Below are 26,318 nucleotides of genomic sequence, written 5' to 3' on the forward strand. Positions count from 1 at the left end.
GAAAACATCAAGAAAAACCATAAATATACAAAAACCTTGGCACTACATAGACTGCAGAGGGCACTTCTTTAAAATATGAGAGGTGAGGGGCGCCTGGGTGGCTCAGTCAGTTATATGTCTGCTTTTGTCTCAGGTCATGATCTCAGGGTCCTGGGATAAGAGCCCTGCATTAGGCTCCCTGCTCTGTGGGGTGTCTGCTTCTCTATCTTCTTCTGCCTGCCCCCTGCCACCCCCACCCCACACTCTCCTTCTTGCAAATAAAAATAAAACCTTAAAAAAATATGAGAGATTAAACAAGAAGGTACAGTATTACCTTGTTCAATCTCAGCTGAATATGTGCATTTCCAGTGAGTCAAATTTTCTGCCACTTTGTGTGTCCATGAATAACTGTGAAAGGTTTGGTGAATATCGATCTTGGCGTTACAAATAAATTTAAGCAAATAGGCAAATTCACAGATATAAATTTCATAATAAGGATCTCCTGTAATTGTTAAAAGTCTTGCATATTCTGCCCATTAACTGGATGGAGAGGTTGGAGGGAGAAGAAAAAATTTCGGAGGCAGGGACGCTTGGGTGGCTCAGCTGGTTAAGAATTTGACTCTTGATTTTGCCTCAGACTGTGATCTCAGGATTGTGAGATCAAGGCCTGCGTTGGGCTCACACTGAGCATGGAGCCTGCTTAAGAATCTCTTTCTCCCTCCTTCTCTGCCCCTCCCTCTCCCATCTCTCTATTCCCTCTTAAAAAAAAAAAAAAAAAAAAAGGATTACGGAGGTAGAGTTGCATGCTGGTTAAGGACTTGGTCTTGGAAACATTTAGATCTGTTTGCCACTTGTGACAGTAGACAAGTTAGTTAATCACAGTGTTTCGGTTTCTTCACCTGTAAAACTAGCAGGATAATGATAGTACCTATCTGTTGTGAGGATTAATGATATAATGCACATAAGCATGTAGAATAGTATTCAGTATTCAGTAATCATTATTCATTACTATAATTCAACCATATACACAGTATTACTAATAATACATGCAAACATAAATGTAAATTATGAGCAGCTATTGCATTAGTACCAGAAATATAAGGTATTCTTTTCCTGACATTAAATATTAAATATTAGACATTAAACATTAAATATATTAATATTTGAATATTTGAATGACCAAATCAATAGATCTTTCTGTATCTCAGCATATTTTTGATGAAAATGGGGATAATACTACTGACCCGCGAAGACAATTGTGAGGAATAAATGAGATTGTGTATGTGAAAGTATTTTCTAGTTTGTATTTATGTATGTATGTATGTATGTATGTATTTAATTTTTAAGACTGTATGTATTTATTTGACAGAGAAAGAGAACAAGCAGGGGAACAGCAGGCAGAGGGAGAGGGAGAAGCCGACTCCCCACTGAGCAGGGAGCCCGCCTGGGATCATGACCTGAGCCAAAGGCAGATACTCAACTGACTGAGCCACTCAGGTGCCCCACATTTTGTAGTTTTTAAAAAAGATGTATTTTAGAGAGGAAGAGAGCATGTGAGCAGGGGGAGGAGTAGAGGGAGAGGGAGAGACTCTTCAAGCAGATTCCCTGCTGAGTGAGGACCCCCCCTCCCAACCCAGGACTCCATCCCATGACTTTGAAATTAAGAATCAGAGGCTTAACTAACTGACCCATTGAGGTACCCTGCATTTTGTAATTTTCAATGTGCTATATATCAGTTAATACCATTATTGTTGCCATACAGAATGTTTATTGTTGGAATCAATAACTAACAACTTAGCTGCTTCACATATCACATTTTATTTTATTTTAAGATTTTATTTATTTATTTGAAGACAGATCACAAGTAGGCAGAGAGGCAGGCAGAGAGAGGAGGAAGCAGGCTCCCCACCGAGCAGAGAGCCCGACACAGGGCTCAATCCCAGGGCTCCGGGACCACAACCCGAGCCAAAGGCAGAGGCCCCAACCCACTGAGCCACCCAGGTGCCCCCACATATCACATTTTAAATGTGAGGTACATTTGGAAAATTCTGCAATGAATATGTACATTTTAATTTTTATTTATTTATTTGAATATGTACATTTTAAAAAAGATTTTTATTTATTTATTTGACAGAGAGAGACACAGTGAGAGAGGGAACACAAGCAGGGGGAGTGGGAGGGGGGAAGCAGGTTTCCCAGCCAGCAGGGGGCTGGATGGGGGGCTTGAGCCCAGGACCCTGGAATCATGATCTAAGCCAAAGGCAGCCAATTAATGACTGAGCCACCTAGGTGCCCCAAATATGTACATTTTAAATAATAATGAAATGTTATCATGAGTTTATCATCCAGTTTTTTCAAATTTTTCATCCTGTTTTTTTTTTTGTTGTTGTTTTTTAAAGATTTTATTTAATTATTTGACAGACAGAGATCACAAGAAGGCAGAGAGGCAGGCAGAGAGAGAGAGGGGGTTCCCCGCCGAGCACAGAGCCCAATGCAGGGCTCGATCCCAGGACCCTGGGATCATGACCTGAGCCGAAGGCGGAGGCTTTAACCCACTGAGCCACCCAGGCAACCCCCCTTCATCCTGTTTGAAAAGTAGAATGCTATCACTATCATTCAAGCACACTCCATGCCCACCTTAATCTTCCTCCCCACCCCCCACCGACCCCCAGTATCCACAATTGGGAATTTTGTATTTATCATTTCCCTTCATTTTGAAAATGGCTTTGCCACTGAAATATATTTCCCCAAACCATACAACTTTAGATTTGTTCATTTTTGAATATTGCCCAAATGGACAATCTATTTATTTCTTTTGTTAACTTACTTTTTTCTTTCTTCCCCAACCAACATTGTGTTTTTGTGATCTATCCTTTTTGCTGCACATCATGAGTAGTCCATTCATGTTCACTCTTTACACTGTCTTATTATACCAACCCAAGTTGATTTGTTCTAATGCTGGACATTTATTTCATAAATGGGTATAAATGGTAAACAATGTTGCAATAATATTCTTGTGCATTTTCCCTAAGAACATTCAGCCCGATTGTATGTTTGTATCTAGTGAACATATGCAGATGTTGCTTACTTTGGAGGAGTACTCCTGGTATGACCACATTCAACTTTACTAGAAACAGCCAAACTCCCACCAGTTCCATTGCCCCACATTCTTGGATGTGGACCAATTCAAAAAAATTTTGTGACTAGTTGTGTCATGAGGAATGTCTTCCAAAACTCTTCACTCAATAAGGAGATTACTCTGGAAATCAAGTATTTCCTTAGAAAATTATCTACAGAGTAACTATAGTAGGGACTAGAAATTGCTTCTGTTTGATTTACATTTGGTAAATGTAATTGGTGCAGTATGAGAGGACAGAGTTGGGAGGAAAATCAGATATATTTAGCTGTAGTGTCTGATCCTTTTCTTAATTACATCTCACACCTGCCACATGCCTCATGTTCTTGAGATGGCATGGAGATTCTCAAAGGATGAGTTATTGCTGCAAACCTCTCTGGGACCAAATTATTACCCACGTTTTGTAACTCTTAAAGCTTGAACACCTAGGAGGAAGCAGGTATATTTTCTTAATCAGAAAAAAGAATCCTATCAAGAGTTCTCATCTGGAACTTCAGGTCAGCATCATCAAGTGAGACATATCCTTTGTTTCTCAGGGTTGCAGGACCTGGTAGTTTTCTCCACAAATGCTAAGGTGGCTTTGATCTTAAATTCTGTAATTCTAGGACTTGCTTGGTATTTTTCCCCGCTTAGGCCTCTAGGTCACCATCATTCTAACTGTAGCTCTTGATTGAACACACCATGTGCCAGGCTGTCTTATGTATTGGGGATACAGAGTAAATCAATTGGACAAAGTCAGAATTCCTGACCTAAGAATTAGAGATTGCCAAATTCACATACTGGACCAGTTTAACCTGACCCAGTAGCTGCAGGACCACAATGGGAAGCACGGAGTAGGAAGAGACAGAATTAGGGCAATGACTGACTTTACTATGTAACTAAAACATCATGAAATCATTGTAAAACCAGTACAGTGTTTCTAACTTTTAAAAATGTTCATTTTTGAATTATACAACTAAATATGTGCTCATTGCAAAAATCAAAGGCAGACATTTTTTTAAAAGTAATTCAATTAACTAAATGCAGACATGTTTAAAGCAAAAGTGAAAATTCTTTCTCTACCTTTCCTTTTCCAAAGTGCATTTATCAAGAGGTGACTTCTATTAAATGTATTCTTTTCAGAGTTTTTCTATGTACATATAAGTATATGTGAAGTGTGTGTGTGTGAGTGAGAGAGAGAGAACGCATTGGGCATGCTCATTTTAAATTATACGTATAATTCGGCAGCTCACTTACATCACTCAGTAATTTACCAGGTTGTTTCTTCATTATTTACTTCACAATTTTTACCTCTTGGACTCCCATACTCTATTTTATTATGATGACATATTTAAGATAGGTGAATAAGTATATAAAAAATAGAATTTGCATCAGCTCTGTCAACTTGTGACTACTCACCTTTACTAAGGTTTTAATATTATGCTGTTTACTTCAGACACTTTTTTTTTTTAAAGATTTTTTTAATTTATTTAACAGAGAGAGAGAGATCACAAGTAGGCAGAGAGGCAGGAAGGGAAGCAGGCTCCCTGCTGAGCAGATAACCCAATGCGGGGCTAGATCCCAGGACCCTGGGATCATGACCTGAGCCGAAGGCAGAGGTTTTAACCCACTGAGCCACCCAGGTGCCCCTACTTCAGATACTTTTAAAAGATAAATACTCCTTCTTCCCCAAATCTTTTAGCTCTTTCTTTCTCCAGAGATAACCATTTTTCCCCTAATGGCTTTTATATTTTTATTACATATGTATGACTTCATAAATAACACGTAGTTTCATTTTCATGTATTGAAATTTTATATGCATAGTTCTTGATTTACTGTTATAAGTTAGTTATCACAACAGTAGCATAATGAAGTATATAATATGAAAAAGAGGGGCGCCTGGGTGGCTCAGTGGGTTAAAGCCTCTGCCTTTGGCTCAGGTCATGATCCCAGGGTCCTGGAATCGAGCCCCGCATCGGGCTCTCTGCTCAGAAGAGGAGCCTGCTTCCTCCTCTCCCTCTGCCTGCTTCTCTGCCTACTTGTGATCTCTATCTGTCAAATAAATGAATAAAATAAAAAAAAAAGAAAGAAAAAGAGTTTCCCTTTCTTTACCCTCTCCACTTACTAGAAATAACAGCCCCTGTTAAGCATCTTTGCTATAGTTTCATAATTATTTTATGCCTATCAAGTCTAGATTTTATTTATTTATTTATTATTTTAAAAAGTAAGCTCTAGACCCAACATGGGTCTTGAACTCATGATCTCAAGATCAAGAGTTATATGCTCTACTGACTGAAACAGCCAGGAAGCCCTTATATTTATTTTTTATAGATGACCTAATATTATACCTTTTTGGACCTTACAGTTTTTCACTTATTAACTTACCTTTTCATATCTGAGCATATAGACAAATTTCAATGTTTAATAGGTGCATAGTACTTCACTGATAGATGTACCATAACTTATTTATGTATGGAATGGATCAATTCCAGATTTGATGGACATTTAGATTATTTCCATATTCTAATTATAAAAATTCTTCTGTAAATAGCCCATATATTTCTGTGTACTTGTGAGGTTATCTTTATGGTTTATATTAAATGAAAAAAAATGATATGGATACAAAACTACACAAGTGTTCTATTTTTGTACCAGTATCTTGGGTGCTTCTTGTATTTAAATAGTGTGGTGGGGTGAAGAAAATGTTAATTTGTAAATCATGAAACATGAGTTTCCAATCCTGACTTCATAACCAACTGTGTCTTTGGACAAATGATTTAATAAGTCTCGGATTCAAGTCTGTCATATTAAAAGTGCAAGATTTCACCCACAAGGTCACTAGGGTCCATTCTAAGTAAGGAATATTTATAAACTGTGATTGAAATCTCATTACAATTCTTATCACTGCATTTGTAGCAACCCTAAGACTTAGGACAGTTATACTTTAACAAGTACAATTTCATGATAGATAATAGTACCCTGAACAAAGGTAAATCAGAATTGAAAACCCTGTGATAAATAGTTTTTTGTATGTGTGCAAAGAATAAAGAGCTGAAAAATACTTTACTGGTGGAAAAAGTCAGGAAAACTTGACCTTTATTTTCATGTTTAAAATATTTCTAAAAATAATCAAAATTTGAGTTGTATGAGGCCCCTGACATTTCTAACAAAGATGCTTTTGTTGAACTCGGTTAAATCACATATACTTGGAGAATCACACATAGGAGAAAATTAGCTTGATTTCTGGGACAGTTAATCTAATCTCCAGTCCAGAACTTTTGAATTGTGTAGCTGCTACCCCCTGCTGGTGGGCAGAGGTGAATTCCAGCCAAGATATTTAGCATTTTTTGGATTTATAAAGAACAAATTATGGCATTAAAGATGGACAGAAACAATCATTCATTTAATAGAAAAAAAAAGTATGGTGTTCTTACTACATTCCAAAAACTGTGATGGATACTGTGTAAATACAAACATGTTTCTTGCCTTTGTACCTATTAACAGATGAATGCAACGTGATAAGAATTAAAAACTAAGTATAAATAATGCTGTGGGAGTGTAGAGCTGGGTTTAGGGAAGTCGAGAAAGACTCCTCAGATAAACTGATATATAAATTACATCTGAAGACATTTTACCAGGGAATGAATGGGAAGGACATTTCAGTCTGTGCAAATATGTTCAACATGAACAAAGATGGTGTGTTTGGAAAATTACAGCAATGTGATTAAGCTAGAGAAGACACTGGGAGCAAGAAGAAGATGGTGTGAGAAAAGTGGCTCTATGTGAGCCTGAAAAGAAGGTTGGGGCAAGATTATTAAGAATCATCTAGCTAAGAAAATTAGACTTTATCGTACAGCCGGTAGAAAGTTTGTAAGATGACTTTCTTTCTTTCTTTTGTTGTTGGCTAATTGAATTTATTATTTTTTTCTTTTTCTTTTTTTCTATTAACATATAATGTATTATTTTACTTCAGGGGTACAGGTCTATGAGTCATCAGTCTTACATAATTCAGAGCACTTACCAGAGCACATACCCTCCCCAATGTCCATAACCCAGCCACCCTCTCCCTCCACACCCACCCAGCAACCCTTAGTTTGTTTCCTGAGTTTAAGAGTCTCTTCTGGTTTGTCTCCCTCCCGATCTTAGATTGTTTCATTTTTCCCCCCATGACCCCCTGCCCTATCTCTCAGATTTCTTATTATCAGAGAGATCAAATGATAATTGTCTTTCTCTGATTGACTTATTTCGCTTAGCATAATACCCTCTAGTTCCATCCATGTCATTGCAAATGGCAAGATTTTGGTTTTTTTTCATGGCTGCATAGTATTCCATACATTCCTCTACACACACACACACACACACACACACACACAGGAATACACTGAAAATTCTTCTTTATCCATTCATCTGTTGATGGGCATCTAGGTTCTTTCCATAGTTTGGCTGTTGTGGCCATTGCTGCTATAAGCATTCAGGCGCAGTGTCCTTTCAGATCACTACATTTGTATCTTTAGGGTAAATACCCAGTAGTGCAATTGCTGGGTTGTAGGGTAGCTCTATTTTCAACTTTTCGAGGAACCTTCATACTATTTTCCAGATTGGCTGCACCAGCTTACATTCCCACCAACAAGGTAGGAGGGTTCCCCTTTCTCTGCATCATTGCCAACACCTGTCATTTCCTGACTTCCTCATTTTAGCCATTCTGACTGGTGTGAGGTGGTAGTAAGATGACTCTTTGAAAAAGCAGAGTAAAATATACACAATAATCTTAGTATATGATCTAATTATCAGAAACATTCTTGGTCTTTCTTCATTACTTTTTCTTAACCTGTGGGTCAAGTAGGTCAAGATGTACTACTAGTATTGAAATCAGTTTTGTGGATTGAGAACAATAATATAAAATAGAACAGAAGAGAACACAATAAAAATTATAAACTGCCATCATGTTTAATAGAATTATCATTTTAGGAAAACTTTGTTTCTAGTACATATGTGTGCATTGGGTTCTAATATAAAATATGTTTCTACTGTGGGTAAATTTCACTCACATGTGAAATTTAAGAAACAAAACAAATGAACAAGGGGAAAAAAGAGAGAGAGAGAGGCAAACCCAGAAACAAAATCTGAACTATAGAGAATGAATGATGGTTACTAAGGGGTGTGTCTGTGTGTGTGCGCGCGCATGGGTGAAGTAGGTGATGGGGAGTAAAGAGTACACCTGCTGTGATGAGCACCAGGTGAGGTATGGAGATGTGGAATCACTATAACATACACCTGAAACTAATATTACACGGTATGTTAACTACACTGGAATTAGAAAAAAGTACCCAGTGAAGTCAAAGAGGAGGTATTATTTGAGCACATATGTGAATGCATCAAATTGACAAGCTAGAGGAAAATGTTCAAGATAGAAGGTTTAATGCATGTAAAGGTGTGAAGAATATGATGAACACGGACAATTTTGGAACCAGAAGTAGTTTAGGATTACTGAAATTTTAAGTGAAAGTTTATTGACTTTTTTAAAAATCATGGATCTTTTCCTATGGCCTTCTCATGGCCATATATTTTTTATATTTTATATATAAATATATCATATATAAATATATATTTAGGTACCAACATATATTTATATATGTTTATATAAAACATATGAATCTTGGGGCGCCTGGGTGGCTCAGAGGGTTAGGCCGCTGCCTTCGGCTCAGGTCATGATCCCAAGGTCCTGGGATCAAGCCCCGCATCAGGCTCTCTGCTCCATGGGGAGCCTGCTTCCTCCTCTCTCTCTGTCTGCCTCTCTGCCTACTATTTGTGATCTGTCTGTCAAATAAATAAATAAATCTTAAAAAAAAATATATGTATAAATCTTATATAACATTTATATTATAGATAATATATAATATATCAATATAAATAATACATATTACTATATCATATATAAATTTAAGTATAAATTACATATAATATATAAAATATATATACTATAAATATATATTTATATATAATTTTATTATATATTTAGATTTTATGTAAATAATATATAATAAATTAGATATAAACATAAATTAAATAAATAATAGATATATAATATGTATTATATAAATAATATATGTGTTATATATTATATATGTATTATATATTATGTATAACATAATATGTATTACATATATTATCTATTTTTAAGATTTTATTTATTTATTTATTTATTTGACAGAGAGAGAGAGACAGCAGGACAGGGAACAAAACACAAGCAGGGACAGTAGCAGGGACAGTAGGAGAGGGAAAGGGAGAAGCAAGCTTCCCCCTAAGTGGGGCGCCCCACGCCACTGGATCCCAGGACAATGGGATCATGACCTGAGCCAAAGGCAGACACTTAACCCACTGAGCCACCCAGGCATCCCATATTATATATATATTAATATATATTTTCTACTGATAGGTGTTCATGTTGTTTTGCATTACTCACTATTATAAACAATGCTGTAATAAATACTGTACCTACTTTATTGTGCACATAAGAATATCTCTAGGGTCACCTAGGTGGTTTAATTGGTTTAGAGTTTGACTCTTGATTTCTGCTCAGGTCAGGATCTCAGATGGTGAGCTGGAACCAGGTGTCTGGCTCCCTTCTCAGGGTGAAATTTGGTTGAGATTCTCTTTCCCTCTTTCTCTGTCCCTCCTTTCCCATGCTTGCCTGTGCTCTCTCTCTTTCTTCCTCTCTCAAAATAAATAAATAAAATCTAAAAAAATAAAAAGTCTCATACCTATTAGTGGTTTTACTAAATTTAAAGTTATATACAATATTTTGATCAACTCTGCTAAATTTCCCTTCAAAATGTTGTATCAACGTACATTCACGGTACTAGTGTATGAGAGTAGCTGGTTTCCCACATCCTTGCCAGGGATATATATCATAAGTCCTTTTGAGGGTGCCTGGGTGGCTCAGTCGGTTAAAGGGCTGTCTTCGGCTTGGGTCATGATCCCGGTTCTGGGATGGAGTCCCACATTGGGCTCCTGGCTCCACGGGGAGTCTGCTTCTCCCTCTGACCTTCTCCCCTCTCATGCTGTCTCTCACTCAAGGGATAAATACAATCTTTAAAAAATAAGTCTTTTTGAATTTTAAGATTATCACTTTGTCAGGTAGGCTATTATTAATGACAGGTTTTCAACCAGTCAGTATAATGAAGGGGCAAAGACCGCTACTATTTTAGACAGACTTGGTTTTGACACCTGCTATCCCTGCTAATTAAATCGGTTCAAAGTGATAGTGTTGTGGCAAGTTTACATGTGAAGAGTACAAAGAACATATTTATGGAAAGAGTTCAATAGGATTTATCATTACAATAGGATTTGGAGCAAATAGTGAGCATTAAGTAATAGCTCATTAGTTTTTGCTAATTTATCAGTAATTGAGTTGGTCCCATTTAAGAGTTTGAGGTTATTTTCCAAAAAGATAACCAGAATGTACACTGAAAGTGTGGCAAACTATTTCAACAGGTGTTGTTCCGTGAAATCCGAGATTAAACGGTGCTGTTAGGCAACTAATCAGGCTGGGCATTTTTAACATTTAGACGCCGGAGGATTAAAAATCCACCATGACTATGAGTCATGTATTTACTGACTTGGGATTACCAACAGGTAATTACCCTTTTTCTGCCGGGAAACTGGTTAAAAAGTGGTTCTCGTCAGAAAAAAATTCTCCCAGTTTTCAACATGGTCCTCTTCCTCCCCAAGTACTGCAGGACCCTTCCAGCCCCAAGATGGCGCTTTCCCTAATCACCTTTGGGAATCGAGATTTCCATAACGTGGGTCACGCACTGGAAAGGCCGTTTTGCCATTACCCAAGATGGCGAACTGCGCAGCTTCACGGTTTCCAGGTTTCAATATGGCTTCCCCAGCCGGTACCTCCGGAGGTTAATCTCAGGAACCCAACTAAAATCGCGCGGAAGCAGCGTACGCGGAAGTTGCGCACAGCCCACCTCCCTCGCCCCCAACAGTCCGCCCCCATTCCATACGCCCCGCCCCCGGTGGCGCGGAGTGCAGAGCCAAGATGGCGGCCGAGTTGGAGTACGAGTCTGTTCTGTGTGTGAAGCCCGACGTTAGCGTCTACCGGATTCCTCCCCGGGCCTCCAACCGCGGTTACAGGTATTAACCCCGAGGCACTGCAGCACACGCATACCGGGTCGGGGATGACAGTTTCTTCCTCAGGTAGCACGCTGCACGTCCCTTGCCACTGCCACCTCTGGGTTGTCACCTTGTTAGCCTGCTCACCTGGGTTGTTATGGCCCAGCCCTCCTGTTCTTTCCCCACTGTGGAATGCCATCCTGGTTTCCTCCGCTTTTAGAAAAATTACCGTCTGCATCTTCACACCCCTCCTCCCTTGGGCCCCTCTGGGTTACCCATCTGCTCCACATCATCCACATCCAATCGTCCCTGCTCCATTGCCAGTCATCTTTAGTTCTTTCCTGCGTCCTTCAGTTTGTCACCCTTGTCGAAACCCCCTCCCGTCCTCCCTCATACCCATTACCAGTACCCGGTACGCTTTTGTGGATAGTCATTGTTGGCCATTCTGTAGGTGATACAGTTTATCTTCTGTGCTGTTGTCAGTCTTGCTACCAAATACCATCCACCATTCGGTTTTCCTTTTCAGTTCTTTGGCTAGTGGGCAAAGGTTAGGATTATAGGTTTTCCATTGGTTGTCCATTCTGTTTCTTTTCAGTACGTTTTCTTGATGATTACATAGTATTTTCTATTTTCCTACACCCCCCCCCCCTTTTCCTCTGCCATAGCTTTTTCTCTCCAGAGTTAATGGAGCATTTTCTCTGTAGTGCTAACTAACCACCTTGTAATCCGATAACAGGTTCTGAGGATGCTGTAGGAAGTCATGAGGTCATGCAGTGGAAAGAGTTAACATGTTAACTGGATTACATGCTAAGAAATATGAGTATGACCTCTGACAACTTAACAGCTGTATGATTTGAGATAAATCTCTTAGCTTTTCCAAGCTTTAGTTTTCTCATCTGTGAAATAGGGAAAAAAAGTTAATGATAATAAAATCTGCTCTGGTTATGTACCTCACAGAAGTTTTTGGAGGGTTAAATGAAATAATACAATGTGAAAGAATATAGGAAACAGTAAAGCAGCATGTAAATAGATAGGATGCTGTTCTTATTGTTCTCTGATCCACATCACCATCATGATTTTTCTCTTGGCATTTATTATTACTTTGACTGTTGTGCTCCTCCTCTTCCCTTTATTTTGCCTCTTTACCGGAGAGGCATTCATCATCAGTTCATCATCACTCAGTATCTTTGTGCTTGCTGACCTGTGCATTAGACCCTGTGGGTTGTACCTTTTGGCAAAGAGGTAGTCCTAATTCCAGTCTTTCAATCAGACTCCAAATTGACCATAATAGGAATCTACATGCTTTCTTTTTTTTTTAAATTTTTTTTATATTTATTTATTTATTTTTTAAGATTTTATTTATTTATTTGACAGAGAGAGAGATCACAAGTAGGCAGAGAGGCAGGCAGAGAGAGAGAGAGAAGCAGGCTCCCTGCTGAGCAGAGAGCCCGATGCGGGGCTCGATCCCAGGACACTGAGATCATGACCTGAGCCGAAGGCAGCGGCTTAATCCACTGAGCCACCCAGGCGCCCCTCTACATGCTTTCTGATGGTAGTTACAGGTAGTAATATGTGTGACTCAGCTGAGGGATATCTTCTTTGGGAAGCTCCCCTTTACCTTTTCATTCTGGCTTTAGTATGTTTTCTGCATGCTTCCACAACACCTATGCTTATCTCTGTCATAGTGGGTGCTCTTACTTCTGTATTGTAATTGATTGCTCGATCTGTTTTGCCAGACTAGCTATGAACAACTTTTTTCTTTTCTAACTTCTTTTCTAATTTTATAGTACCAGGGTCTACCATAGTGTCTGGCACATGGTGGGCACTCTAAATGTGGAAGAAATTAGTAGGTTATACTTAATCGCATAAGTTGGCATTGATTGAACTGCTAAATAAGGTGGAATAGCCCAACTTAATAGTTAAGACTTCCTGGAGGATAGGATATACCATAAAGTGGGCTTCTCTTCTTTTTCTTCTGCTTTATGATTTTTTAAAGACCTTCCTTCTTTCACCCATCTGCATTCTCTACCTTCACTTCCTAGTTTATCCAGAGCCTTTTATCCTTATGTCCGTTAACAGCAGTGAGGCATCAAAACAGTTTCTTAGTTTTCCTCTTTTACTTGTTATCTATGTTTTCCTGCTTATTATTGACATTTGTAATCCTCCAAAAGGTATTTTATCATTATTCACTCTTACTATAATGAATGAAGAGAGCTGCACTAAGTTTGCATCGAGATTCCCATTTATTTGCTTTTGGCAAGACACTTAACTCTCTCTCTCTCTCTCTCTCTCTCTCTTTTTTTTTTTTTTTTTTAATTTTACTTGTTTTAGAGAGAGAGAACAAGAGAGCACACAAGGAGTGCCTGGTTGGCTCAGTCGTTGAGTATCTGCCTTCCACTCAGGTCATGATCCCAGGGTCCTAGGATTGAGCCCCTCATTGCAATACATCGGGCTCCCTGCTCAGTGGGAGGCCTGCTTCTCTCTCTCCCTCTTCCTCGTGTTCCCTCTGTAGCTGTCTCTCTCTGTTGAATAAATAAATAAAATCTTTAAAAAAAAAAAAAAGAGTGTACAAGCATGGGGAGCAGCAGAGGGAGAGGCAGAGGCAGACTCCCCACTGAGCAGGGAGCCTGACATGGGGCTTGATCCTAGGATTCTGGGATCATGACCTGAGCCAAAGGCAGACGCTTAACTGACTGAGCCAACCCAGGCGCCCGACACTTAACTCTTTTGAACTGTGGTTTCCTCATTTGTAAAAATGGATATACTACTTATACCTTGCAGTATCCTCTCAATTTTCGTAAGAGTGAGCATAATGCCTGGCATGTAATAGATGCTTGATAAACATTACTTTTATGTCTTTTTCTCTGCCTAATCTTGTTTACAGAACACATTTTCCATTATAAGCATGACTTCTTTAGGCTGCCATTAAAGGAAAAACTGGGCTTTTTAGGAGGCAGGAGTCACTTGGTTTGTGTGACTAAGATCACCTAGAGTGAGCTGTTGCTTCTCAGGCTTTCACTGATAGTTTTAGTCTATGAGAAACTTATAAATGATGAAGAAATAGTATCCCAACTTATAAAAATTTTTATATTTATCACTACCCTCCTCCTCAGCTAAATCAATAGTAAGCTTAATAGTCTGTTTTAAGGTAATAAGAAGAACGCTGGACTTTGAAGTTAGGCATTATATACTTACTGTGTTACTGTTCTTCACCTAGAGAGACAGAGATAATAGGCTTTTCATGCCTGTTCCATATGATTGCTGTAAGGATTTATTACCGAGGAGAATGAAAGTATTTGAAGTCAGTTCAGAAGACCAGTGAAACCAAGAGTTCCTCAGGCTGGGTCTTGGGAGTGGGAAAGGAACTAAGGCTCAGGGCTGAAGGAGACTGCTGCTGGGGATATCCATTCACTTATTGAAAATTTGTTGAATATTGGCCACTAGACACGCAAGATAAATAAGACAAGGAACTTGTCCCAAGAAACACATCTGGTAGGCATGTTCTGATATATTCAGTATACTGTGTTTAGCTCATAGAGGCATGATAGAAGAAGTAATGACTATATTAAAAAAAATTAAAATACAGGGACCTTTAGAGCATTGCATTCTGGATCAGATTGAAGTACTTGAGCCTGTCTTTCCTAAACTCCAGACTCATATTCAAATGCCTTCTCTGTATCTTTGCTTGAAAATCTGTTTGCTATCTTTAAACAATTTTTTTTTTTAAGATTTTATTTATTTATTTGACAGAGAGAAACCACAAGTAGACAGAGAGGCAGGCAGAGAGAGAGAGAGGGAAGCAGGCTCCCTGCTGAGCAGAGAGCCCCATGCGGGACTCGATCCCAGGACCCTGAGATCATGACCTGAGCCGAAGGCAGCGGCTTAACCCACTGAGCCACCCAGGCGCCCCTACTATCTTAAACTCTACATATTCAAAACTGAACTCCTGATCTTTCTTCCCAGACGTTGCTCTACCTGTAGTCTATCTCCGTTATTGGCAGCTCCGTTGCTCAGGCTAAAATCTTTAGAGTCATCCTTGCCTTTTCTCTTTCCTTCTACCTCACATTAAATCCATTAGAAAATCCTTCTTCTTTGCTTTAAATATATCCAAAATGTAGCCACTTCTGCTGCCCCATCTTCCTAGTCACCATTATGACTCCTAGATTACTGCAGTACTCTCTTAACTAATCCCCATGCTTCGTCACTTACGTTGCTTCTACACACAACAGACAAAGTAATCCTTTTAAAATAAAAGGAAGATTGGGGTGCCTAGATGGCTCAGTAGGTTAAGCATCTAACTCTTGATTTTGGCTCCGGTTTGTGGTCATCTCAGGGTCATGAGATTGCGCCATGTGTCTGGCTCCACATTTCAGCGGGAAGTCTCTGCTTGAGATTTTTCTTCTTCCCTTCACCTCTCTCTCAAGTAAGTTAAGTCTTTTAAAAAAACAGCTACTTTCTTAAAACAAATAAAATAAAAGGAAGATCATGATCATGTATCACCTCTGCTTAAAACCTGTAATGGCTTCTTCACTCAGAGTGAATGCCAAAGTTCTTACAAGGCCTATAAAATTTGGCCCTCTGTTACCTCTCCCACTTCATCTCTTAATTTATTTTTTTCTTACTGTAGCAGCTTCCTTTTTTTGAGGGCAGACATTCCAGACACACTCCCATCTCAGCACCTGTTGACTAATTGTTCTAGTCCAGGAATTGCCCCCTTCCTCCAATATCTGCATGGGTAACTTTCTTGCTTCCTTCACATTTTTGCTCACTTTTCGCTTTGTTAATAAGGTCTCCCCAACTACCTTCTTGAATGTTACAACCTGTTTATTCTCCCACTACCCTCCCAGTTTCCCTTTTCTGCCTCTGCATTTTCTTTTTTACTGTAGCACTTACCATCTTCTGAGATACTATTTATATTGCTTATTTTTTATGTTTTCTTTTATTACTTGTTTTCTGTTACATTGTAAACATCATGAGGGTAGAAGTCTTTGTTTTGTTCATTCAGTGTTGTATCCCAAGTGCTCAGAATAGTGCCTGTGACTTAATAGACACTCTGTAAATATTGGTTGAATTCAGTGAAAGATGATGATACATTTAGGGATTTGGGAAGGGTTCTATTACCAATATGATTTATTTAGTAGACTTTGTTGTTACCTGATTGGTAAAATACTGTTAAATAAATTATTATCTGCAGTAGGGAAATGGTATTATTATGAGAATTTTAAAAAATTGCTTGTATTTGTACTTTATATGTTTTATTGATGCTTATTGGATAATCCTTACATAGTAAGGACTTGTTTGCTGTGGGCTATATGTATAATGAGACATATATGTAGAGGGGTCATGAGTTATTCTTATTGATTATTTAATAGGTAGAAAGAATAAGCTCAGGACAGCAAAATAGAGCGGTGACAAATGATTTGTGTAGGTTTTTAGTAATTAAAGACATGGACCTGAGACTTCCTATTTTCCTATTCTAGGGCATCTGACTGGAAATTAGACCAGCCTGATTGGACTGGTCGCCTCCGAATCACTTCAAAAGGGAAGATCGCTTACATCAAACTTGAGGATAAAGTTTCAGGTAATCTGTGCTGGTGACTCTCTGACGTATTAAGAGTATTGGTTTGCTGCATTTATAAGTACATTTAAGTTAGGGATTGGAATGGAAATATTTGTTAACTGGAGTTTTAGATTTTTGCTTCCTTTGCCCAAAGAAGTCTTTTTCTTACCTGTCAGGGGAGCTCTTTGCTCAGGCACCAGTAGAACAATATCCTGGTATTGCTGTGGAGACAGTGACAGATTCCAGCCGCTACTTTGTAATCCGGATCCAGGATGGTACTGGTAAGGAATCTGGTATTTTGAATGGGATGATAGTAGGAAAATAGGTAATGCACTTCAATGAAAGTGTGTCCTAATTGCATTTATCTCTCTTTAGTTTACTAAATTTGTCCTCTCCTTTCTTCATAGTTAACTCTAGTTGCTAAAAGCAAGGACAAGGATTAGCATGTTATTAGTAATAGATATGAACACAAGTTCAGGACACTGTGATTTATAGGTAGACGTAAATCAATCAAAGTGTCTAACTAACCAAAGAATTAACATATATTGCCCATTCACTCATTGTTTGTGGTGGGTTTTGGTGGGACTTTCTTAAATCATCTATGTTAGGGCAGTCATTCTCTATCTTTTCTCTGTAGTCTCTATCAGAGGTTGTCCTAACGTTTTGTTAGGATGCAGTTAGATTTTGTTCTCAACTGTGGTTACTTAATTCTGCTGATGTATTGTGAAAGCAGCCGTATAATGTGTAAACAAATTGGTGTAGCTGTGTTCAAGTAAAAATGTTACTTATAAAGACAAGTGATGGCAGCATTTGGCCCTTGGGCTATATGTAAATTGTGGACCCCTGGGCTGTGAGAAAGTGTTTCATGTTCCGGACTTTTCACTGGGTGGAATTTTCCCCAAGGGGTACTTCCTATTGAGAATATTCCTGTCTTTTTTACAGGGCGTAGTGCTTTCATTGGCATTGGGTTCACAGATCGGGGTGATGCCTTTGACTTTAATGTCTCCTTGCAAGATCACTTCAAGTGAGTGAAATTTGACCTTTAGTTACCTGGTTAAAAGGTTTTGGATGTGCTCCTTTTCAGTTGAATGGACACTCTTTTACCTTCTGATTTCTGTTTTTGGTAAACTAGTGCATTATGAATTGGAATCTTTCCATTTGCTTACATTATCTTTGTATTTGCTCTATCCTTTCCTTAAAACCTGGAACATGTTTTTGGTCCCTTGTACGGTATTTTGAGATGCTTTTGCTTATGTCTCTGGGGACTTGTGCTTTTAAGTGGCTAAGGGAGGCATATAATAATAGCAGGACTGTATGGGAGATAGTGGGGAGTTGTGGGGCAGTTTTGTTACTTTGTGTAGCTGACATGTTTTATGTCTGTTTCAACATTTCTTCCTCCTGCCTGGTTTTGGCACAGCTGTGGTGGGTAGCATCATGCACACCATCTCCTCCCTACTTCAAGGGCAGGCGTAGGCACAACTCTGCTCTTCTGCCTCAGAACTCTGAAACTGTGGAAGTCCACTCACTTGGCACAGGAATGCAGCCTGGAAGGACTGAGGAATTAACACTCCCTCAGGGGCAGCGCTCAACCATGGAGGATGGGAATTGGCAGCTAAATGCTGTCCTTGGAGGGACAAGTTAAACATGTATTCTGTGTGGCTCCTCAGTGCCACTGAACGCTGTTGCCCTCTTTCATGGCTTTTCTTCCTTTCTTTCTTCATTCTTCATATTCCCTCACTCTGCTTTCTAGAATCCTGTCTCCTATAAGTTAGTTACACTCAGGTTTGTGTGCCAGACTCTCAGGTAATCTCAGATTAACATAATTTACTCTTTTAGGTGGGTAAAGCAGGAATCTGAGATATCCAAAGAATCTCAGGACATGGATAATCGTCCCAAGTTGGATCTGGGCTTCAAGGAAGGACAGACCATCAAATTGAGTATTGGGGTGAGTATGCTTTCTTTCCCCTACTCCCTGTATTTTTGTAGTAAGCTTGTGACTTTTTCTTCTCTGTTTTCTCTATGTAGAACATTACAACTAAGAAAGGAGGTGCTTCTAAGCCCAAGACTACAGGGGCTGGGGGCCTAAGCTTGCTCCCACCCCCACCTGGAGGCAAAGTCACTATTCCCCCACCGTCCTCCGTTGCCATCAGCAATCATGTCACTCCACCACCCATTCCAAAATCTAACCATGGAGGTAGTGATGCAGGTAAATCTCTTCATAACTTTGAGAAATCATCATATCTTAGGTTTTGATTGGGTAGCATCTGTTTGTCAAGGAGTATCTTGATGTTTTTGCTGTTAAATGGCACTTGGTACTGACACGGTGATTCTGGCAGCCTCTAATAAGGAATTAAAGCTTTTCCAGTGAACCGAGAGTCATGATATTTGGCAGGTTCTTTGTTGGAAAATGAGTAGATTTAGTGACTGTTTTCTTCATTATACCTTGGTGAGATGCTAGTAGGTCTGAGAGTCAGATGGAGTAAGATTTTGGTCATAGCTCTGCTATTTTATATCTGAATGTGTTTAGTAACATTATTTACATTTTTGAGTCTCAGTATTCTTTTTTGCTTCTTAAAGATTTTATTTGAGGGGTGCTTGGGTGGCTCAGTTGGTTAAGCATCTGCCTTCAGCTTGGGTCATGATCCCAGGTACTGGGATTGAGCCCTGCATCTGGCTCTCTGCTCAGCAGGGAGCCTGTGTCTCCCTCTCCCTTTGCCTCCTGCTCCCCCGACTTGGTGCTTGTGTGCTCTCTTCTCTCTCTGTGTCAAATAAATAAATCTTAAAAAAAAAAAAAAAATCCTATTTGAGAGAGAAAGTGTAGATGGGGGGAAAGGGCAGAGTAAGAGGGAGAAGCAGACTTCCTGTTGAGCAGGGAGCCCAGTGTAGGGCTCAGTCCCAGCACCCCGGGATCATGACATGAGCTGAAACCAGATGCTTAACTGACTGAGCTACCCAGGCATCCCGTCTCAATATCCTTAACTGCAAAAGGGAGATTTAGAATTACCCAAGGATTATAAAGGAGAAATGATGTGACACCACCTAGCATAGTTCTTTGAAAATTGCAGCCATTCAGTAAATGTTATTTTTTAATCTTTCGTTTCTTCCCAAAGGCATTTGGGAGAAAATTAGACAGCATCTGGGTGTATGAATACATTTTCACTCTTCCGTATTATCTGAGGGGAAAAAGAGTATATGGAGTTTTTCCATTTCAAGAATGGGAACATTAGGGGCGCCTGGGTAGCTCAGTGGGTTAAGCCTCTGCCTTCGGCTCAGATCATGATCTCAGGGTCCTGGGATTGAGCCCCACATCAGGCTCTCTGCTCAGTGGGGGAGCCTGCTTCCCCCCACCCCCCCGCCTACTTGTGATCTCTCTCAAATAAATAAATAAAAATCTTTAAAAATAAATAAATAAATAAGTAAATGTCAACCCTTCTCCAAAAAAAGAATAGGAACATTAGAACTCGGGAAGCAATTTTCCAAAGATTAGAGAAGCAGGTATTAGAATCTGTAGTTTTAACTTATTGAATTACAGGATGTAGAGCATTCATATCATTGATTGCTAAGAGTAAGCTTCTTTTGAAATTTTGACGTAAAAATGGTTATAACCTACATCTTTTCATAAGTGTCTCCAGAAGGCACTGGGTATAATGTCTAAAGTTTACTTTAAATTTTTTTGAATTATGCTATTTATTTTAAGATAATCATAGGTTCACATGCAGTTATAAAAAATAACACAAAGAAATCCTGTGTACCCTTTACTCAGTTCCCCTAAATGGTAACATTTGCAAAATCAAAGTCAGATACCACCAGGAAGTTGACATTGATACCATCTACTGATCTTATTTAGATTTCATCAGATTTACGTGTTCTCATTTGTGTGTATATGTGTGTTTTTAGTTCAACGCACTTTTATTTTGGGTAGGTTCCTGGATCCATCACCATGGTTAGGATACAGACAAGCTCCATCAGGACAAGGATCCCTCATGTCATCTGTTTATAACTGCATCTGCCTCCTGTGTCCTGCCTCACACCCCCTCACTAACCCTAGGCAATCACTAATTTCTTTTCTCTCTCTATAATTTTGTCACTTCTGTGAATGTTATGTAAGTGGAGTCATAGAGGACATAACTTTTGGGGATTGGCTTTTTCCACTCAGTATACTTCCCTTGAGATTCATCCAAGTTGTGTCTGTCAGTAGTTTCTCTGTTGTTGGGTAGTAGTTCATGGTATGGAAGTACTACAGTATGTTTAACCTTCACCCATGGAAAGACATCTGGGTTGTCTTCTGTTTTTGACTATTACAGATTAAGCTGCAGTGAACATTTGTGTGTAGATTTGTGTGAGCATAAGTTTTTATTACTAAGATTTTTATTATGTTTTCCCTTTTCTTTCTCTTCTCTTTACTGTGTATTCAGATATCCTTTTAGATTTGGATTCTCCTGCTCCTGTCACGACACCAGCATCAGCTCCAGTTTCTGCAAACAATGACCTGTGGGGAGACTTTAGCACTGCATCCAGGTATGAACCTCATGAAACCACCATACTCTCAGTCAGAGGATATGTTACAGTTAAACGAAGTCTTGATCTGGGAAAGCAGGGCATTTGCAGGTCATAGAGTCTTCGGCAGGAATTCTAGGTAAAGTAGTAGGGAAGTGTGGGGGTTGGTGGGGTAAGAGAGTTGTAGGATGATGTTTGATGTGGGATATCTCAAGACTTGATAAGTAGAATTTCTGCGAGGTGTAGTTTCAGAAAGTCTGGGCAGCAGTTTCTTGGAAGCTATTACATGAAGAATGGAGTAGCTATCCTAATTCCTTTGGCTTTCTCTCTCTTCTCCTGTCTTACAGCTCTGTTCCAAACCAGGCACCACAGCCATCCAACTGGGTCCAGTTCTGAATAGCATTGGCAGGACATTAAGGACAGACTTGAAGAAAAAAAAAATGAACTTGAGGGCACCAATCTGTGAGGGAAGCTAGGAACTCCTACTGTCCCCAGAATCAAAATTACTGGACAATCTTTTTCATAGCTTCTCCATTGCTGGTTTATGTCACTCCCTATGTTGTTACTTGCTGTACAGCCAAGAAAGTATCCCTTATCTCCTGTTCACTATTAAGGCAGGGGAATAATGGGTCTCACCATACTTGTGGCTGATTATGCAGGGCTCAGAAGGCCAGGTCTCTTTGCGGAGGGGGGACAAAATCTACCATCTGTAAAATTTTTCTCCCATCTTTTCAATTCTTCCTTCTTTCCGAATCATCTCATGACCCTGTGTGCCCTATTTAGCAATTTCAGGAGAGACAGAAACTTTGAAATTTCCTTTTCCATTAACCTAAGACCCTAACAGTAGACTGACTGACCTCAGTGTTTACAAATTGAGTTTTGATAGGGATAGGTGTGAAGGAAGAACTGTTTGTGAGTCAGTGTTATATATGCTCCTTCAGGCTTATTCTGTTCAGTGAACACCCAGTGCCAGGTGCAGCTCCGTCACCCTCTCATGTGTTTACATGTTTCTTCCTATGCTCAGAGGGTCTCGCTGGTGGCACTTTCACTGTTCTTTGTTTGCTGAATAGTGCAACATCTTTGATCAGTGGGTGTCTCTTGGATGAGGGAGGTTCAAGGGGCCATGTTTCCCAAGTTACGTTGTAGAGAAGCGTTTACTTTCTTGCAGCTCCATCTAGTTGCTGCATTTGAAGTGTGGCATTACTTTGTATTTGCCCCATTATTTGACCTGAAGTTGAAGGGTTTAGAGTTTTTAACCGGATATGTAGAGCAGAGGGGTTGAAAGCATGTAGCTCTCTTTCAGGACCCATATTGCCTTGCTGCCTGGGTATCTGGCCCCTTCCCATAAACATTTATTTTTCAGTCCATCTAGCTCTTCCGTAGAAAGCTGCTATTACCTACATCACCATCTATGAAGGAAGTCAGAGAGTCCACGGCGCAGGCTGTGATAGGTTTGCCCGAGTGATGGCCTTGATAAACCTGGGGTATCTCAGAAGCAAGTTACTCTCCCTCCACTTTCCCTTCCCTCTACCCCACCATTCCTTTTATGATGCTGTGAAGAGAGTTCCCTTTCTTGGATGAACGGGCACTATCTATTTTGTTAACCGGCAGTTTTGAGGATGAAATGGGAGGATGTCATTTCTTCCCTTAGCACTTCTTTGGATGTGTACACTCTGGCCGAAGGGAGTCTTATATTTAGTTTCAAAATATATTCTCTCTCCTGCATTTCCTTCCTGACTCTTTTTAGCTTTGGGTCCATTTTTTTTCATTGCCTCCCGTTCCAGGCAGCTCTATTCTTACAGAGCCATGGCAGGACATTTTAAAATTCCAATAGAAAACACTAAATGGGAAGTTATATAGAATCACTAGTGACTAACTGCTGGGAACCTATTTTCTCAATCTTCCTCCATGTTGTGTTCTTTGTATTCTCAAGATGATAATATATTATGTATTTGAATTGCTGAAAAATTGAAAAATGAAATTTAAAATATATGTATATAAAGCATATGCTGTATTGGTGCAATAATGGTAATTAAAAGTGTGGAAAAAGGTAGTGTCTCCTTTATCTTTTAATTTGTCTATTTCAGTGCCTTTTTAATTTAACTGACCCAGTATAAATGGGCCAGTAGGTAATAAACAGATATTTTATATCTATTACTCTTTTCAAGAGGTAGATTCAGGTTAAGTTCTGCCTTTTTAAATTCAGGTTAGACTTCTGCCCTAATGGTTCAAAACCCACAGAGCACTCCTTGTAGAGATCATATGAATTATTTGCTGGAATAGTTCATTTCCTTTGCTTCAGATTATCATCATGGTCTAGGCCACCTCTCACATCGGAGAACCATAAGCAGCATAAATGAAGGGGAATCAGTGTATGAGATGGAACCAAAGTCAAGGCCATAGACGGGAAGTCAGAAGGAATTTGGGAGTTCTCATTCAGTGATTCTCACAGAAGGTGAATCAAAATGACATATGTGTTTGCTTTTTTTTTTTTTTTAAATAAAGTAACATGCTTCTCCCTCCAGAGGTTCTGCTGCAGCTCCTCCATTTGCTTTCCTAGAGTAGATCCTGGATGGCTCTCCTAACCATGGCCTTTCTTAGCATTACTTGAGGTGGTGAGGCACTGTCATTGATAGAAGTGTATCCTAAATCTCAGGTTTTATTTGGGGAAAAATGTGGACAATTAGTGTTTTTTTTTTGTTTGTTTGTTTTTGTTTTTTTTTTTAGCTTATTCCCTTCAGTTATACATTTGTATCTACCTTCACAGTTGTATGAACTTTTATTACTCCACTTCCTCCATTCTGATGACCTTCTAGGCTGTTGGCTTGCCTCTAGCTTTCTTTTCCTCCAGCTCCAGTTCAACTTACCTGTTACCACCAGAATCATCTTCCTCCCTGAGCCCTGCTGATGCCCTTTCTTCCCCAGCTCATTGTCTTTAATGATTTTCCTTTGTGTATGGAATAAAGTCCATAGTACCATTTCATCCTCAACTCTGTTTTCCCTTCCACCCCTAGTATGCTCCTGGAACTAGGGGACTGGTCATTCTTCAGATGCCATTAGCAAGCACCATGAGCACTGAACGCTTGCTAAAATTCCCTCCGCCTAGAATACCTTTCTGTCTGTTGAAATCCTTTGCATTTCATAAAGCTCATGTAAATGCTACTTCATGAAATGTCACCTATCCTCCCAGTCTGAAAAATGATCTCCCTTGCTTTGTTTGGGTTGCTGTTGAAATTCGTACTGGTTTGTAAACTCTTTGAATACAATGACCATGTCTTCATTTTTAAATGCTTTACCGTACTTCCCATATACCTTTTTATGTAGTTGATACTCATTAAATACTTGTTAAATTAACAGTGATTTCAGTGAAGAAGGACTAGAAATCCGTAAATTGGGGGTTTTACTTCTTTTACTTATTCTCAGGGTTGTTCTGTGCTACACGACATAAGTATTTCTTCTCGCTTTGTCATAGTTGGAGAAAATCTCATTTATGTACTCCAGAGTCCGCCAGTATTAGGAATCGGAAAACAGTGATGAAGAAAAATTTTACTTTGGTACTTTGCCTATGACCTGAGAGAAGAAAAACAATACTGTAAAGCACAGCTGTGGGTAGGTTTGGTATCTTACTGTCTCATTTTGATTATTATAATTGTCTAAGATTACATTGCACTTTGGCTATGTTTTAGTTATTTTCTAGCTTCTAAAAAATCCATTTCTGTTATTGCCTCTTAACTGTACATGAAGGGAATACATAAGGTTTGTGACTAGGGGACTCCTATTCAGGAGCTCCCCATCAATCACATATTCTTTAGAGAAGGAAAGGGCAAATGAAGAGCTTTATCTTTACTTCCAGGTCCCTTAAGCCTGGAGGATATATGTAGCCTTATGATTGTTTTCACAGAAATTTTATGGCTTAACATTTATTTCAGATTTTGCAATAGTTATTTTCAGGCCCCTTTTGAAAGATAAGGTACAAGGGTAGTAGGTTTTTTAAAAAGCTCTGCTATAGGGATGCCTGGGTGGCTCAGTTGTTAAGTGTCTGCCTTTGGTTCAGGTCATGATCTCATGTGAGATCGAGCCCCACGTGGAGCTCCTTGATCAGTGGGGAGCCTGCTTCTCACTCTCCCGCTCCGCCAGCTTGTGTTCCCTCTCTTGCTGTGTTTCTTTCTGTCAAATTAAAAAAAAAAAAAACAAAAAAACAAAACTTAAAAAAAAAAAAAAAAAAAAGCTCTGCTGTATTTGAATTGCCTATTTTGGAGCCGGGAGTTAAATAATTGTCCGTGGTGACCTCATTCTGCCTTACCAGTCTGAGGACAGTGTCATCCCCTCAATTAAATACAATAATGCATTAAAACCCATTGTGGATTACTTGCTTTTTATTTTTATTTTTTATTTTATTTTTTTAATTTTTTTAAAGATTTTATTTATTTATTTGACAGAGAGAGATCACAGTAGGACAGAGGAAGGGAAGAGATCACAGAGAGAGAGGAAGGGAAGCAGGCCCCCTGCTGAGCAGAGAGCCCTGATGCGGGACTTGATCCTAGGGCCCTGAGATCATGACCTGAGCCGAAGGCAGCGGCTTAACCCACCGAGCCACCCAGGCGCCCCAGGATTACTTGCTTTTTAATACTTTCCTTTTTCTTATATGTGCTCTACCACAGAACCTGTAATAGGAAAAAAGGTGTTGGAGCACTTTCTGTGAAATGCTTAATCTGACTGCATATCAGTATGGGACCACTAGAGGGCGAGCTCCCTCTAGCAACTCTAGCCCAACTGTAAGAAATATTGCACAAATGTCCTGGTGACTGAGAAGGTAAATTTAAAAAGAAAGACATAAAAGAAAGACTCAAGAGACATATTTATGGAGTCTAAACATGCTTTTGATGTAAATTTTGTTGGGAATGTAGAAAAATTGATGTTTAGGTAGGCAGAAAATGAAGTAGAGAATTAGAATTTCTTTAGACTTTAATACTTAAATAAATATTTGAATGGGGAATATACTTAATTTTAATAACCCCCCATCAAAATAGATGTTTAATAGGTAGT

General features: G+C 39.2%; 1 protein-coding gene across 3 annotated transcripts; it reads left to right on the forward strand.

Moving 5' to 3' along the window:
* The first annotated feature begins 11,060 nt into the window (after positions 1 to 11,060).
* NECAP1 (NECAP endocytosis associated 1) lies at positions 11,061 to 24,889 on the forward strand. 3 transcript variants are annotated; one of them, XR_004287040.1, is made up of 9 exons: positions 11,061 to 11,236; positions 16,696 to 16,796; positions 16,952 to 17,056; positions 17,718 to 17,799; positions 18,612 to 18,720; positions 18,801 to 18,981; positions 21,191 to 21,293; positions 23,575 to 23,727; positions 24,745 to 24,811. XR_004287040.1 is itself a non-coding variant. In XM_032348884.1 (8 exons), exons 1-8 carry the CDS (start codon positions 11,142 to 11,144, stop codon positions 24,839 to 24,841), a joined length of 873 nt encoding a protein of 290 aa, XP_032204775.1. In that variant the 5' UTR covers positions 11,061 to 11,141; the 3' UTR covers positions 24,842 to 24,889. The 3 variants fall into 3 exon arrangements, 2 of the variants coding, with proteins under 2 accessions (XP_032204775.1, XP_032204776.1); XM_032348884.1 differs by lacking the exon at positions 23,575 to 23,727 and having other exon boundaries at positions 24,745 to 24,889; XM_032348885.1 differs by lacking the exons at positions 23,575 to 23,727; positions 24,745 to 24,811 and adding an exon at positions 21,620 to 23,322 and having other exon boundaries at positions 11,062 to 11,236.
* Positions 24,890 to 26,318: the final 1,429 nt, after the last annotated feature.

The sequence above is a fragment of the Mustela erminea genome, chromosome 6 (assembly GCF_009829155.1).
Source record: "Mustela erminea isolate mMusErm1 chromosome 6, mMusErm1.Pri, whole genome shotgun sequence".
NCBI lineage: Eukaryota > Metazoa > Chordata > Mammalia > Carnivora > Mustelidae > Mustela > Mustela erminea.

Excerpts from the sequence above, each read along its gene's own strand:
- NECAP1 (XM_032348884.1), top strand. The coding sequence starts at position 11,142 with ATGGCGGCCGAGTTGGAGTACGAGTCTGTTCTGTGTGTGAAGCCCGAC. Across the intron at positions 11,237-16,695 it reads GCCTCCAACCGCGGTTACAG|GGCATCTGACTGGAAATTAG; the intron begins GTATTAACCCCG and ends TTCCTATTCTAG. Across the intron at positions 18,982-21,190 it reads CCATGGAGGTAGTGATGCAG|ATATCCTTTTAGATTTGGAT; the intron begins GTAAATCTCTTC and ends CTGTGTATTCAG.